Source organism: Papio anubis, chromosome 10 (assembly GCF_008728515.1).
Source record: "Papio anubis isolate 15944 chromosome 10, Panubis1.0, whole genome shotgun sequence".
Classification (NCBI taxonomy): domain Eukaryota; kingdom Metazoa; phylum Chordata; class Mammalia; order Primates; family Cercopithecidae; genus Papio; species Papio anubis.
In genome coordinates, this window is record NC_044985.1 from 53,952,419 (window position 1) to 53,969,092 (window position 16,674).

Consider the following 16,674-nt stretch of genomic DNA (forward strand, 5'->3'; position numbering starts at 1 on the left):
CTAAGAACACACAGTGTTCAGTTTCTAAGTTTTTGTCATCAGTGACTTTAGTGGCAACTCTGGTCATTCTCTTAAGGGCTATATGAGACTTCTGTGTGGTATAAAAGAATACCTTACATGTGTAAAATGCTTTGCAATTTATAAATCAGTTTCACATTCGTTCTCCTAGTTGGTCTTAAGAAGAACCCTCTGTGTTAGGCGTGACTGTTGTGATTATCCCTAGTTTGAAGATGAAAAAACTGAGGCTCCGAGGTGAAGCAATCACATAGTTAGTAAAAAGCATGATTGGGATGGACAACACTGATTCTTAATCCCATGGACCTTTACACCCTCATGATATGAAGAAGAGAACTGGTTAAAGGACATAGGAGTTACATTAGAATTCAGGTCCTCAACATTGAGCCCCAGATAATATTATTAGTCATATTCTTTTTCCATTTGACAAACACAGCTTTCTCACCAGGTTTCCAGGCTTCTAGGCAAGATAAGGCACTGAAGTCTTTTTATGTCTGTACTGATGCTCTGTTAGAGATAGCGCACGCCGATCTTCTTTCTCCATAAAATGAAGCCGCTTATTAAGAAAGAAGTCATGTGAAATAATTTGGAAGTATAATAGGACAATATTTTGGATTGATCCTAGTTGTTGATATTTTTCTTTTGATTTTTGCAGCGATATAGACAGGGATGTCCATTAGGAAAAAAAAAAAAATCCTAATGATTTAAATAGAGTGATAAATGCTCCAGAGTTGTAGTTTGCCGGCTACAGTTAGTGGGCCAAATATGACCTACCTCCTATTTTCATATGGCCTATGAGCTAGGAATGGTTTTTACATTTTTAAATGATAGGAAAAAAAAAAACCCAAAATATTTTGTGACGTGAAAATTATATGAAATTCAAATTTCAACATCTATAAATAAAGTTTTATGAGAATGCAGCCACATTTATTCATTTATGTGTCTACTATGGCTGCTTTTGTACTATGGGAGCAGAGTTGAGTAGTTGTGACAGAGACCATATAGCCCACAAAGCCTAAAGTATTTATTTGGCCGTTATGGGAAAAGTCTGCCAATCCCTGGTCTAGCATCATACTTTGCTCACTTTTGAATTCTGATACCCTTTCCTTATAGGTGTTTCAGCTCAACTCACCAGTACGCGTCTGCGGAGAAACACATCTGTTGGCACCCCATTCTGGATGGCCCCTGAGGTAAGCTGGAAATATCTAGTTCTTTCTTTGCATGTGTTGAATGCCTTGGTACTATGCCTTTTTATGGGTAAGTCATATGCTCTCCAGAACTTTAGGGAGAAGAAAGTCCATTATCCTCATTGAACTGTACGAGTGTTAGTTTGGTCAGTGATGCTGGTGAGATGTAATCTCAGAAAAGCAAGATTAAGTCACAGCTATCCCATAGGGTACCTTCATGCAATTAGAAGGTGTCCCTCCAGAAGATGCAGCCGTCTCCAAGGGCCGTGGCTTGGCAAATTCATCCAGCCCTTGTATAAATTAGAAAAAGTCAACTTCCCTGGATAGATGCAGCGTCAGAGGTATATGGCTTTGTGAAGAGCCAGATTTCAGCAGCAACTGGCCTATAGAACTATATGCGGTGGCCCTGGTTGTTTTTTGTTACCAGATACATAGCAACTCATCTTGTGTACTTTGTTGGCTCTCTGTAGTAAAACTTGGGATTTATTCCTAAGTTTGGTTTGGCATCATCATAGAACTGTCTGGAAAATGACGCATGTAGAAGTTTGGGGAAACTTCCAGCTAGATGAGGCATGCTCTGTAACACTAGTGCAGTTTAGTTTGTCAGGTCATTTAATTCCACAGTATGCTGACCTTTGCCTGAGAGCAGCTTTCTGGATTAAACAAATGGGTTCTTTTAATAAAAGGACTCAGATGGTCACCTCCCTAGATGTCTTTCCATCTCTGCATGATGGTATTTCCTCTCTGTGACTGCCAAAGTGGTCTCCTAACAACGTAAGTGGTTCATACTAATCTCTGCTTAAATTTCTTCAATGACTCTCCTGCCTCCCATCATCTATGGCTCTTTCTTTCATACCTGAGTAATGGATAGGCCCATTTTAAACAAAAAGAAAAATGCTGCAAATTCCAGTGTTTATCTAAATCTTAAATATTTCTTAAATAGGTTTTACAAAACATAAAACTAGATATAAACTCCTTGTCATTTTTATTTATAGAAATATAAAACCAAAAGAAAAAAATGTATTATGAAAAAACTATTAGACAAAGTCAGTAACATTCAAGTAAGCAGTTTTAATTTTATAAGACAAATGATACTGTTTTGTGAATCTCCATTGTCCTTTGCAGTGTGCTTACGTTTCAGGACACAATCGTATGGGTTATTTTGAGTCTGGCACACCTACAACCACGTACCATGTGGCGACTCAGTTCTCCTACTACTTTATTCTATTTCAGCTAGCATAATCTCTTTGTTCAAACAGCACCTCCTTTGATCTCCAACTGTTACATCTCTGTTGGCTTGATGCCAACTTAATAGTAAACATAATATGAACACTGTGTGACAAATGGTCATCCAGATGATCTAGAATATGTTTTTATTCCTCCTTCTCCCATTATTATTATTAACACAATTATCACTGAAACAAAACCAAAAACATAAAAAGTTATCTAGGGACTTTGTGAACTCTACTTTGAGAAACACTGCAGGATAAAGTCAAAACTTCTTTGAATTGTGAATAAAGCTCTTAATATTCCAATGCCTATCTATCCAGCCTTATTTCACATTACTTCTCCCAATTTACTGGTTCTTAATGCCCCAACAGTAGTGAACAACAGGTGACTCTCCAAATCCCTACTGATGTGTCTTTCCTTTAAACCCTTGGTGTACTATTATATCATCTGGAATGGCCCCCAGGCCTCTGGAAAATTCCTCCTTAATTGACAAGTCTCAAATGCTAGCTCTGCTGGGAAACATTCCCTAATCCCTTGCCCACATTGAGGCTCCTTTCCCTAAGTTTCCACCATGTCCTTCCACCCTCCATTAATACAATATCACTACTGCACTGTAGTTGTTGGCAGGCAGATCTCCCAACTGGACTCAGCTCTGACAGGGACTTGGGATGCCTAAGCTCTTAATAGAGTGCTTGATACAGAGTACATGCTCAAAAATAAAAAATAAAAAATAAAATCTGTTGGGTTAGGAGCGGTGGCTCATGTCTGTAATCCCAGCACTTTGGGAGGCCGAGGCAGGCAGATCATTTGAGATCAGGAGTTTGAGACCAGCCTGGCCAACATGGCAAAATCCTGTCTCTACTAAAAATACAAAAATTAGCTGGGTGTGGTGGCATACGGCTGTAATTCCAGCTACTCTGGAGGCTGAGGCAGGAGAATTGTTTGAACCCGGGAGGTAGAGGTTGCAGTGAGTCGAGATGGCACCACTGCACTTCAGCCTGAGTGACAGAGTTAGACTCTGTCTCTCAAAAAAAAAAAAAAAAAAAAAAAAATCTATTGAATGAATGAATGCATTGGTAAGAAAGCCAAAGGGATAAGATACACTTGGAGAACAGTTTGAGGATGGCTTCACAACTATTGATATTAGCAAATTTCTCTGTAGATTTAGATCTGTTCTGAAAGGAAAGCATAACTAAGGTCACTCAACTAATATTTGGGGTGGCATAACATGGAAGATGGTATTCCTGTTCTAATCTAGAGCAAATTGGTATTTTCAAAATCACAAAATATAATTAAGAGAAGCATTTTCTTGGCTTTGTACGTTTATTAAGAGGTGTTTGTGGCTGGGCGCGGTGGCTCACGCCTATAATCCCAGCACTTTGGGAGGCCGAGGCAGGCGGACCATGAGGTCAGGAGATTGAGACCATCCTGGCTAACACGGTGAAACCCCGTCTCCACTAAAAATGCAAAAAATTAGCTGGGCGTGGTGGCACGCACCTGTGGTCCCAGCTACTCAGGAGGCTGAGGCAGGAGAGTGGCGTGAAGCTGGAAGGTGAAGCTTGCAGTGAGCCGAGATTGCGCCACTGCACTCCAGTCTGAGTGACAGAGTGAGACCTGTCTCAAAAACAAAACAACAGCAGCAAAAAGAGGTGTTTGTGACTTTCCAACTTTAACTGGGTTGAATAAAATATGTGGAGTGTTTCTATAGGGAACAGTTTATGGTGAGCTTCTTTTTGCTCAGATTGCCTGGAAGTGGTTCCCCTGTTAGCTGGGAAAAGCCAGCACTGCATCCTGCCTGTTGCAGTGAACCAATTGAAGAGTAAGCAGTTTAAGGTATGGACACCTTGACAGCACATTGCAGGAGTGAATGTCTGACTGTTCAGGTGCAGGATTCTCTCAGGATGTGTGATTGTGTCCAGTATGCTCTGGGACCCAGGCTGCAGCTCTTGGGAATCAGGCCTTCACCATTCTCACATTTTTATTTTCTAAATGGAGAAGTAGTTTTTCCAACAAAGTCTCTTTCTCCTTCATAATCCTCCGTAGGAATGTCCACAAGAACAACCTTCCATTTTTCAGTTCAATTCAACAAACATTTATATTGTTCATGTGAGCAATGCTTTCAAGCAGTCCTTGAAAGTATAATCAGTAATGGTTCAAATTAACACTGTCTTCATATGATGGCCTGTGTAAGTATATTGATCCTGGTATGTTTTCACTTCCACTTGTATGAATAAGTGGTCTTTAGATTAAATACAACAATGCATGCAATACCAATGCCAGTGGAATAAGAACATTGCAGATGATTTGTGCTTTATTTTTAAAATGCAGCTGAGAGATCTTTGATCCTATTTTTGAGGAATTGAACAAAATTGTTTTTTCCCTTTTTTATTTCCATTTTTATTCCACAAGCTTGAGTAGGTGTAGTATTTAATTCAGATAGCTGTTCTACAAACCAGGTAGCTAATGGAATGTGACCACAGTACAATCAAATGTTGATGAGCACTCAAGACACACAGTTCACTCGGGCAGCTCAAAGCTGCAGCATGAAGTGACTATCATACTGTCAACACTCTCTACTCATGTTCTCTTACTACCTCATTTGGACACTACTAAAGTTGAAAGATACTGGCAGAGTAGTCTCAACTCAGCAATGTAGAAGAGTTCTGTGGGATGCCGTTAGTGTATTAGTACTTTGAGACAATACTACTAGGGAAACAAATTATTTAGCATAGTAAAAGTGTTAATGTAAAAGTCAAGATGACTACAATTTTTTTTTTAAGATGGGGTCTTACTATGTTGCCCAGTCTGGTCTCCAACTCCTTAGCTCAAGCATTCCTTCCACCTCAGCCTCCCAAGTAGCTGGGACTACAGGCATGCATCAACATGCCTGGCTTAAGATCAGAAATATTTTTTATAAACTAAACACACTGTATGTGAGTAGCATACTGTGACTACAAGAAAGATTATCTTAAAAGAGAAAGAAAAAGTGTCACATCGAGACTATTTAGCAAATTATCATGAGCAAAATGACTTGAACATTAGATAATTAAGTTTCTTATGTAATAAGATCAGAGGTAGGTTGTTCTGGAGTTTGTTGATTTAGCAGCTCATAATAAAGTCATGAAAACTTCAGATTTTTCAATCTCCCTGGCTATGAGTGCTGCAAACTGCATGGCTTCATCGTTCAGGGACTGACTTCAGGGCAGTTATGACAACAGTGCCTGTGAATATCTGAGGGGTAGTAGTGGCTGCAACATGCCAGTAGCCACAGGTGAAGGCACTCATGGTGCAACCAAACAGCAAGAAGTTAAAGTGGGTTTTCCTCGTCTCTTGGGGTTGAAGACTTGTCCACCCTATATTTATTTCCCTGGTCTGCTCTAATCAAGTAGTACAAACTGGGTAGCTTTAAACAACAGAAACATATTATCTCACACTTCTGGAGGCTAGAAATCTGAAATCAAGATGCCAGCAGAGTCAGGCTTCCTCTGAAGCCTCCAGGGGCGGGATCTTGCTTTGTCTCTTTCCAGCTACTGGAGGTTTGCTGGCGATCTTTGGCGTTCCCTGGCTTGCAGCTGCGTAACTCCAGTCTCTGCCTTTGTAGTGCCATGGTGTTTTCTCTGTGTGTCTCTGTCTTCACATGACCATGTCTTCTTATAAGAACACCAGTCCCGTCGGATTAGAGGCCCACCCTACTCCAGTATGACCTCATCTGAATTCAACTAATTGTAGTGCAGTGACCCTATTTCCAAATAAGTTCACATTCTGAGATTCTGGGGGCTAGGATTTCAATGTATCTTTTTTGGAGGACACAGTTCAACCAATAACAAGCTTCCAAATATTAATACTTAGCCCCCTTCCTTTGTATTAAATCATTCAAGTGTCCAAGGTAATTAGTTCACTATTTAGAACCTGCAGGGCTGCAGGTTATAGATGCTAACATAGTTAGAGGGCTCAGCTTTGCCTGTTTACACACACATACACAACCACCTCCCCTACTCCACACACACCACACGCATACACTGTCTGCGCTCTCTCAGCCTTTGGTGTTGGAGGCAAACATGGTTCTTTCTGAATATACAAAGCATACCAAATTGCCTTCCTGTGTGGGCTCCCAACAACCCCAGACTTTTGTTCTCTCCTACCTACTTTCAGGCAAAGCATTTTAAAAATTATTATTATCTCCTGAGATGTTTGGCCAGCTCATGGTCACTTCCTTGAACCTTCTCTTTACTTGATTAAGCTTCTCTGGTCTCCTTGCTATATGTGATGGTGGAAAAAGTATTTTAGGTATCAACTACCCCAACCCCCCTGCCATTACCATTAATCAACATAAACTAGGCTTGTATCCCTTTTGTTATAGGGCAGGATATTACCTGGCATGTGTTTGATATAAAAATAACATTAGCCTGCATTTTACACACTTAAAAAAACCCACAAAAACAACACAGTCTTCCTATTAGCCATGTTTATTATCTCTTTTCTCCTCCACTGTCTCCTGACATCCAATTTCTTATAGTAAATAATATGAATAATAATATCCCACAGTTGCATAGAATTTTTACAAATAGTATTTTAAAAGCACTATAATCTACCTGTGAGAGTGCCATTTGGGCATGATTACATTGATTTTGCAGATGAAGAATCTAAGCCTCTGTCAGGCCAAGTGTCCATAGACACAGAGTAGTAGGTGGGTAATTGTGACTGGAATCCATATTTTGTGACTCACTCAACTAAGGGATTTCCAATATAACCCATGTCCACTGTCAATATTGCTCAACCAATTTTTATATCAAACACATGCCAGGTAATATCCTGCCCTATAACAAAAGGGATACAAGCCTAGTTTATGTTGATTAATGGTAATGGCAGGGGGGTTGGGGTAGTTGATACCTAAAATACTTTTTCCACCATCACATATAGCAAAGAATTAAACTCAGTGCTTGTAAATGACCGAAACCCAAGAGAAAGAACCAATGTTGTCATTATCGTTTTTATTGAAGACACCAGTAGACTTTTAAAATAATGGCTTATATTTAGCTGATGTACACTGTGTGGCCAGGCTGGTTGTTAAAATATTAAACTGTGTTCATTCTGGATGGTAAATGGCAGCCATCCAGAGGCCCTTGAGTGCTCCTCAGCCACCAGAGGTGCCCTGTCTTTTATCCTGGGACACTTCCGACCTCCTAATGATCCAGCAACTATGGGGGGAAAGGTCTGTTTGACAAGCAGGGATGGCCAGTGCCACATGCCTCCTGCTTGTCAGATATTTTGAACATTACACTTGCTAAGCAGAGGCGTAGTGGGAAGGAAACTTTCACTTACTGAGGACTGACTCTATACCAGGGACTATGATAGGGGCTTTTAAAATATTTCATTTTCACAACAGCTCTCAATAGTGGATATTATTTTCTCCATTTTATCACTAAGAAAGTGAGGCTTAAAGAGCTATAGGTGGAATTGTACCCAAATTCACATACCTAGTAAATATTGAAGCTGTTTGGCTTTTCAGAGAGCATGGGAATGCAAGTCCCATTTTACAGATGAAGAAACCAAGGCAGGGAAAGGATACTTGTACTCTTTCACTTTATTCTTTCACAGTTACAGTGTGTTCATGTGGGATATCCAGTGTGGAAAATGTGTACCAGCTAACTGAGACAACAGTTTATATAACAAAGACGCGCAGAGATAGAGCGGAAGTGTACTCTGAAATTGGAATGTGAGACACATCATTTTAAAAGATGCATGTAGGGGGGAGGGATGGCGTTGGGAATTATACCTGATGTAAATGACAAGTTGATGGGTGCTGACGAGTTGATGGGTGCAGCACACCAACATGGCACATGTATACATATGTAACAAACCTGCACGTTGTGCACATGTACCCTAGAACTTAAAGTATAATAAAAAATAAAAATAAAATATGCACGTGAAGGACCTATCACCTATAATTTATAGGTTGACTACACTTTGCAATTCCACCATGCATTAAGGATCTAGTATAGGCAGCATCTTCCTAAAACAGCAAAAGGTCTGTTTCTTTACTGGAAAACAGACTTGTGGATAAAATAAACATTTGCTTCTTTTTAGAAAATTTTTCCCCTCTTTACTTCCATCTGCTCATTGTTGCAAACAAGAGCTAATCAGCTGAGCAGAGAAACAGATGTGCTGTGACGGCTCCAAAAATGGGTCTCTCTCTGCCTGGCAAAGGGTCGCTGACAGGGGACGGTTGCCATAACAACTAGCTTACACCAATGCAGAAATATCGCAAGCTTTTTGCAGCCACTCTTGCCTTTGTTAATTATGCCATTCCTAGTAAATGATACGATAATGCTATTTCCTTTGGCATTGCCAGGGCTAGAGATGACAAATGAGATATTTTGTGTCAAAGGGCTGTGAAAGACATACGACACTATAGAGTTGAATTATTATTATTGTCATTATTGCCATTTTGTTCCCTAAGCTCTAGCTAATGGGTTTGGTTCCCAAATAAGAGCTAGCATTTAGCGAGTGCTTACTATGTGTTAGGTGCTAAGTGAGTTGTGTGTATTAACTCATGTATAAATCTCGCAACACTACCAAAAAAGCTGGTGCTATTGCTAGTCCAATGTTTTAGATGAAGTAGGTGAGTCATAGAAAGTAACTATTCTTGTCCTTGGACAAGTTATTAGGGGATGCCAACAGAATTTCAACCCGGATATTTGTCTCCAAAGTCCTTACTTTTAACCACTATACCACAGCAAATTATTTAATTGTGACAACCGGTGTACCAGATAAGTCGTGAATGTTTTTTTCCCCCAATTCTTAACTTAGATGAGAATTATCCTTCCTAATATATGAAGGAAAATGTAATATTTCAGTGTGATGCTAAAAGCCAGTGTAATTATTGCCCAAGAGAAGGATATGGAAAAAATAAAGTTCTTTAGAATTGAATTTAGGAGATTTACTCATTTTCTAAAAAATGATTGTGGGTCAGTTATTTTAATATGGCTTCAGTTTGAGTAAAAATGCACAAATTTTAGAGTCAGATAGATCTAGGAGCAAATCATAGATACCTGCTACCTATATAACCAGTAACCTCAGGCAAGTTACTTAATATTTCTGACTAGTAAAATGGGGAGAAGTTAAAAGAGGTAAAATGGGGAGAAAAAAACCTGCCTCAAACGATAAAATGAAATAATGTACTGCAACTGTTCAGGGCCGTGCCAGACATAATAGGGGTTTTTAACAACGGTGGCATATGTTGCCCCTCCCCGTACCTCTGCTTAGCCTGTTCTCATCTGTGAAAAAGAAGAAATTGGCTTAGGTAGTCTTTGCCTTTTAAGTTCCTTTCTATTTTACAGGGAACATTTACTGTTTTTAGAGGGAAGACCCGCCTTCAGTTCTCATATTCCATGGAGCTGATGTTCTACAAGCAATGAGGGTGGGACAAGTTCCCAGTAAGAGTGAACTAATGATGATGCCATGGCTGCTAGGATCTATTTTACCTGGCTTTCTGTTAAAGACTGGAGATTCATGGGACCCTGTCTGCCAGTCATATCACTGTGAGGAATGCAGGCTTTGGGAGCTCAGGAGAGTTAAATGAGAGGTTTAGAACTTCAGATCATTGGCTGAAAACCTGCCTACCTTCTCCAGAAACATTCATCTCTGAGATTCCGTCACTTTTGCTGTTCACTGGTTCACCCCAGGCATTGTGTGTCAGGTTCAAAGAAACAGAGATTCCGTCTCTGGTTCTGAGGCTGGCCCTGGCCTGCCTACATTTGCAGAGTGGTTCTGTCTTCTAAGGCACTGAGGCAGAGCCCAGACGCTCAGTGCTCCAGCAGGTGAAGGGCCCAAGGTGTGGGGTGCGGGGAGTGGATATGACTGGAGGCCGCCCCGGGGTTTTCACCTCAGCTCCAGCAGTAGCTCCCTCTCAGCTGGAGCTCTGTGGAGAGGTTGAGTCATGTGTCATACGTCAGTGTGGAGGCGGGGAGCTGGCTCTGGAGGAGGCGGTGATATGTTATTACCCTCTTCCTGGTGGGTCTAAATATAAGACCCTATCTGAGGGCTTTAGATCCCAGATGTGTAGAAGCATGTGAGGCCCAGGGCCGAGGCCTCACGTGAATCCCCTCCGAGTGCTGAGCGAGAAGTGCTAAGCCAGAAATGTCAAAGGAACAAATGCCAGGAGCATTCGGGCTTTTTAAGGCTATCCTCACTCCTCTCTGGGGAGGTGAAAAGCGTCAAAGTATCTCCTGTTGCCCCTTCTCTTCATCCACCAAAGAGGAAAAGAGGAAAACGGATTCTGTTACTGCAGGAACAGAAGTGTTTGCTGGAGGAATGTCAGAGTTGGCCTCAGCTCTTCCTGAGCTCTGGGTCCCAGATGACCCATGGCTGAGCTCCAGTCAATGCCTTCACTGCCCTGTTCTGGGGACAGTTTTAGCCCATGAAAGAGAATTCCCACCCAAGCCAAACTCTACATTTGCTTCCTTGCCTGATGGCCACTGAGCCATCATGAGAGCAAATGGAGGAGAGCAGTCAGCGTGAGGGATGGAACCTCAGAGGAGCCTGGAGTAGGATGAAATAGGAACAAGTAGAGGCAGATGGACTAGTGTTTCTCGTGCTCTATTTTAATGTCCTGGGTATTTCTCATACCTTTTTGTGGGGGGATGTAGGGGGTACAGGGTCTTGCTCTGTCATCCAGGCTGGAGTGCGGTGGTATGATCTCGGCTCACTGCGACCTCCACCTCCAGAGCTCAAGTGATTCTTGTGCCTTAGCCTCTCTAGTAGCTGGGATTACAGGCATGCACCGCCACGCCCAGCTAATTTTTGTATTTTTAGTAGAGACGGGGTTCATCATGTTGCCCAGGCTGGTCTTGAACTCCTGGGCTCAAGTTCATGACAGGCATGAGCCACAGTGCCCAGCCTCCCATACCTTTCTTAATTTTAGACAGTTAAACAGAATCACTGTCTAATAGGAACATATGACATTCTCAAGGACATCCTTATTTGCATGGTGCTGTCAGCCTGGGTAAGGACAGAAACCACAGATACTTGCTGATGAAGGAGTATGTCCAAGTGGGAACTTTTAGATACTCTGCTTGATTTGCTTCTCTTCCTGTTTTTCAGATGCATCATGAAGGAGAAAAACATTTTTTTCCTCAATAGTTTCTGATTGGGCGCTCATGCTTCAGTTCTATCGCCTACTAGCTATGGCCTTGAGCGCATATGTCTCTTAACTTTCTGAATCTGTTTCCTGACCTGGTGTAATAATATGTGACCTGACAAGCTGTAAAATGGACTGAATTGTAGAGGTCCTCCTTGCCCTGTCCTTAACATACTCTGGTAGAAATGGAGCACTAACTGGCAAAGGAAAGGGGCAGCAAGGGAGAGTGAAGGGACAGGTAAGTGAGAGGTGGCAGGAAATCCATCTGCTTAATGCTTGCATGCTGTGTCTACGGGCTCATAGCGTAGACATTACTGTGACCGCGGCTCTCTGAATATGGAATGTATTTGGAAGTGGCTCAGCATTCTCCATCATTATGAGGATTCCCAAGAGATGCCTCACACAGGAAGGTGGTAGGTAACCATGGAGTTAACTCCTTCTTTGGTCATGAACCAACTGTGTGATTTCAGACAAATCAACTGACTCTCCCCTCAGGCCCTAGTTTTCTCTTCTGTAAAAGAAGGGGGTTGAATGAGTGAATCCTAAAGGTCCTTTCATCATCCATCTGTATATGAGGAAGCTCTGGATCAGGCGACCACAGTGGGAATGCACTGGGAGCAAATGTACTCCTTCACTTTTTGAGTACCAAGGACACATACGAAATTTGGACATGCTAGGAGTTCTGTAGATAATGGTCCTGAGTCTGAGAAGGGGACTTAACACACAAGTAAGAATAAATGATCTGTTTTCAGGGTTTCAGGGAATTTAGGTGCAAAAATCAGCATGTGGGCTGACCTCAAACCCAGAGTGAGTTCCCCTTCTACCCTCCACTAGCCATGGTGGGAAGTTGGTGTTGTATAAGCATGCTTTGTGTGTTTTTAATTTGAACCTGGCTTTATTTCTCTATAGACTTAAGCTGAACTTACAATCCTGAGAAAAAAGAGACCCATAGAATATCACATTATAATGAGAGACCTTCCTGAAGTTCATAAGAACAGTCTAATTTAAATTACTGCTGGCAATTTTACAGTGTACAAAATGTGGATTCAATCTTAGCCCCAGTTTTAGTTTTATGAAAGACCATCCCTTGCCAAATACTTCAATTTCAGTTCATCTAGTCCATATTCCCTTACAAAAAAAAAAAAAAAGAACGAATCTCAAATATATCCTCCTTTGAATTTATGTATCATCTTAGGTAAGAAACTTCATTTATTTATTCAGTCTCTCAGCTTATAACACTTTAAGATGTTCATTTGCAAAAGTGATAGAAATATTTGCCAGTGGAATATTTATACTGTAACCACAGTTTCTGATTCCAGAGAAGTTCTGACTTAGAAATCTTTATGATCAATAACATTTATCAATTATGCTGCATGAATTGTGTAAGCAAAATTAAGAATCTTATTTGCCTTCCTACCTCTCAGCCCATCTTATTTGCCAGTCTATTGCCTGCATTTTTGGGCTCAAGGTCAGCCAAGGATTAATAGCTTTAGGTCTGTTTGCCTTGCCTCTTATTTAGCTGAATTTAGCTCTTGAGATAACAGCATTTTGCCTGTGTACTTGAGTGAAATTTTAATCCCGACCTTTGGTTATAATTTTGGATCGCACGAATGATTCTAGTAAGGTGAGAAATCAGAACATAGAAGGCAAACCTAATTACATTTTTAACGACATTTCAAAATATTAGTGGAAAAATAAAGTAGTCTGAATAATTCCTGTTGTTTAAGTTTGATAAATTATTTCTTAGGACAGCAAAAATACTATAATGCTATTTCCTTGAAAACATTGCTTAAAATTACATTATTGGAAGAAATTTCAGCCCAATAGCTCTTTGACATATAATTTGATAAATGATTTAACTATCTTGTTAGAGAAACTAGGTTTTCTGAATCTGGAAGCTCATATATTGACTGCTTTTATCCCTTTCACATATAGTATAATGCAGATGCTCTTTTCGGATGATGAAGATCTTGAGATGAGGAGCTGTTAGCTCAGGTTCTTATACAGCAAGTCATTGTGCAAGAGAGAGTGGAACTCACCCTTGTCTTGGTAACTTTATCAATAAGTTCTAGTCATGGATCATGATGGCCCGAGAAAGTGAAAGTGCTTTGCTCATGCCCTGTGCTTATAGTAGAAAGGGATATAGTTGGAAAGGGAATTTCATTTGTAAAACTGATTTTTAAAAATCTGCCACTGGAATAGTTATACTGTAACTACAACTTCTGATTCCAGAGAAGTTCTATTTTAGAAAACCTTATGATCAATAACATTTATCAATTATGCTACATGAATAATTATGCTTCATTCTTCTGGTATTAATCTCATGGGGACCTAGTTTTCTTCTTCTTTTTTTTTTTTTTTTTTGAGACGGAGTCTTATTCTGTTACCCAGACTGGAGTGCAGTGGAGTGATCTTGGCTCACTGCAACCTCTGCCTCCTGGATTCAAGCAATTCTCCTGTCTAAGCCTCCTGAGTAGCTGGGATCACAGGCATGCGCCACCATACCTGGCTAATTTTTATTTATTTATTTATTTATTTTTTATTTTTAGTAGAGACGGGGTTTTACCATGTTGGTCAGGCTGGTCTCTAACTCCTGACCCCATGGTCTGCCTGCCTTGGCCTCCCAAAGTACTGGGATTACAGGCATGAGCCACCACATCCAGCCAGGGACCTAGTTATATTATCAAGACACCACCTTTAACCTGCCAACTTCTTGATAAAGAATCCCAGCAGTCAACAAATACTCCAGAACAAAGAGGCATGCCCTTGAAAATTAAGGCAAACTTTTCAATATTTATTTATATTTTCAAGACAAAAAACCACAAAATTTGCTTCTTTTTATTATAGAAATAATCCATGCTCTCTATAGACATTTTAGAAAACACAAAAGGTCTTAAAGAAGTAAGTAAATAAAATAATTATTACCCGTGTGTCAGTGAGCCAATGATATCTACTATTAACATTTTAGGGCCACAGTAAAAGCTGAATAACCAGCATTTTCATAAGCAGTGCTTCAGATGAGGCCCATGAAAAAGGGGTTGCTTGGTTTGCTTGCAAAGAAGAGGTACAGGGAGGTAAAATATTTTGTCAAAGTCACCCAGTGACTTTGGTTTTGGTGGCAAAACCAAAACAAAGATGCCAGGCTCTGGGATTTTCTAGCACTAGCCAGAGGTGAAAGTCTCTTCGTGACCCAAGGGCTGCTGACAGTTGTTTTTCTCTGCCATTCTCTGGCTGGTGGCTAAGGAAAGGAACAGCCATCTTCAACAGAACACAGCTGACCTTGCTCAAGGTCAGACAAAGGGATGATATGTGTCAAAGCAGTTGTGGATGTGGTTTCATCGCATAGATTCTCGTAGGAGAGGGGAGGTGTTCCCTCTGTGGGGTAGGAGGGAGTGACTGGGGGTAGATGTAAGGAGTCTGGATCTGTGGAACTCCTTAGCCTGAAGAAGGCTAAAGAGAATTGCCTCAAGCAATTGAAGACGGATAATGACTAGCCTTTGCTCCAAAGACCTGTCAAGCTAAGCCGTTAGTGAAAATTTGTTTCTTGTTCTCAGTCTCCAGAAAGAAAAGGTTTTGGCAGCTAAGGTGGCAATGACCAACATTTGGGAGCCTCAAGCCCACTGCCAGGTAAAATAGCTATTGGCCTTCGGCACTAAAGCTGCCAGTGCATAGATATTGCTAGTAATCCAGCATTAGTGTTTTCTTCTTTCTAAAATAAGCAGCAGTGTAATCTAACTGTACCAGGAAAGCCGTGAGTTTGCATTTCAAGGTGGGAACCTGGACATGCTCCATTAACCAGCATCCAAACAATTGCTCGATCGTGAAGCTCTTCTTCCTTAACAGAGGCATTATTACAGCAACCAGCATGTTGTCATAGACCTTAAGACCTTCTACAAAACATTGGCAATAAAATCCCCTCAAAGTTCCAGCCATCCTGTTCACACCTCAGAATAATGTACTGTTCACTCTAGCTAATTTGTATGGCGATGTTAGCCTACCAGTTTGAGATACTACCCAAAGATCACTTACTTGGAAATCACAAAGTCGTGGACTATCACAGCTAGAAGGGATGGTAGAGGTTATTTATTTCCACCTTGCCACTTTGTAGATTGAGAGAGGTCCTGAGGATATGATTTGTTTTCAGATGTGAAAGGGTGTGCATTTGGGGTCCTTTGCACAACACCATCTCATTTTTATCCACTCCTTTAATGTGACTTACAGAATCTGGAAAACTTGGTCCCAAAGCAGTGCACTTACTTGCCATCCCACTCTCCTTTCTTAATGGAGCATCCTAGCAACCGATTCAGAGAGTTCTTTTTGAGGTCACCTTCTCCTAGGGGCAAGAGAAGAAAGACCATTCGACCATCCAAGCATCCTTAACTCAGCTTTATTTCACCTAGAGGCAAGGAGAATGTTGAGCTAAAGAGAATGATAGTACTGTTTTCTCTTAAAGAAATAGCTTCAGACTTTGGTATGGGATTGATAGGGAATCCCATTCCAGGGTGTTGACCTTCAGTTGCCCTGCGTCCTCTTAAGAGTGCTTCTTTAACTCTCATCATATGTATAACCTGCAGAAAGGACTGTTTCCTCTCGGTGAGGAGCAATCCTGAAAGAGACCCCCGAAGAAGATGGAGTTGAAATGACAGAACTTCAGAACACCTGGCTAGTGTAGTCAAAATATGAGTGCAGAAGCTGATAATTTTTACAATTTTAACCAACTATAACTTTTATTATATATAGCACTTATATGGCAATGATTTGTTTAGTTATCCTTCTCCCTGCCTGGGTTCAAATTCTGGCCCTGACAATTACTAGCTATGTGATGCCAGGTAAGCTGTTTAACCATGCTATCCTCAGTTTCCACACCTGCATAAGTGATCATTGCACCTACTTTGCCAAATTATTTTGAAGATTAAGTTCAGTGTGTATTTGACTTTCTCTTCCCAGGGCGTACTATCCTGCCAGACTAATGGGTACTCAATAATTGTTTGTGAACTATTTTATTAGCATAATTTTCAATAAACTTCCTTGGAAGGCTGAACTTAAATAATTTCTTTGTTACATGATGCACTGAAGAGAAGAATTAGACCAAGATAGGCTTTT

General features: G+C 40.8%; 1 protein-coding gene across 1 annotated transcript in view; it reads left to right on the forward strand.

Moving 5' to 3' along the window:
• Positions 1 to 16,674, forward strand: part of MYO3B (myosin IIIB) — a 485,789-nt gene that overhangs the window by 46,869 nt on the left and 422,246 nt on the right. The window contains exon 6 of the mRNA XM_031651705.1: positions 1,129 to 1,205. Coding sequence (XP_031507565.1) covers positions 1,129 to 1,205 — 77 coding nt within the window. The remainder of the gene's footprint in view (positions 1 to 1,128; positions 1,206 to 16,674) is intronic.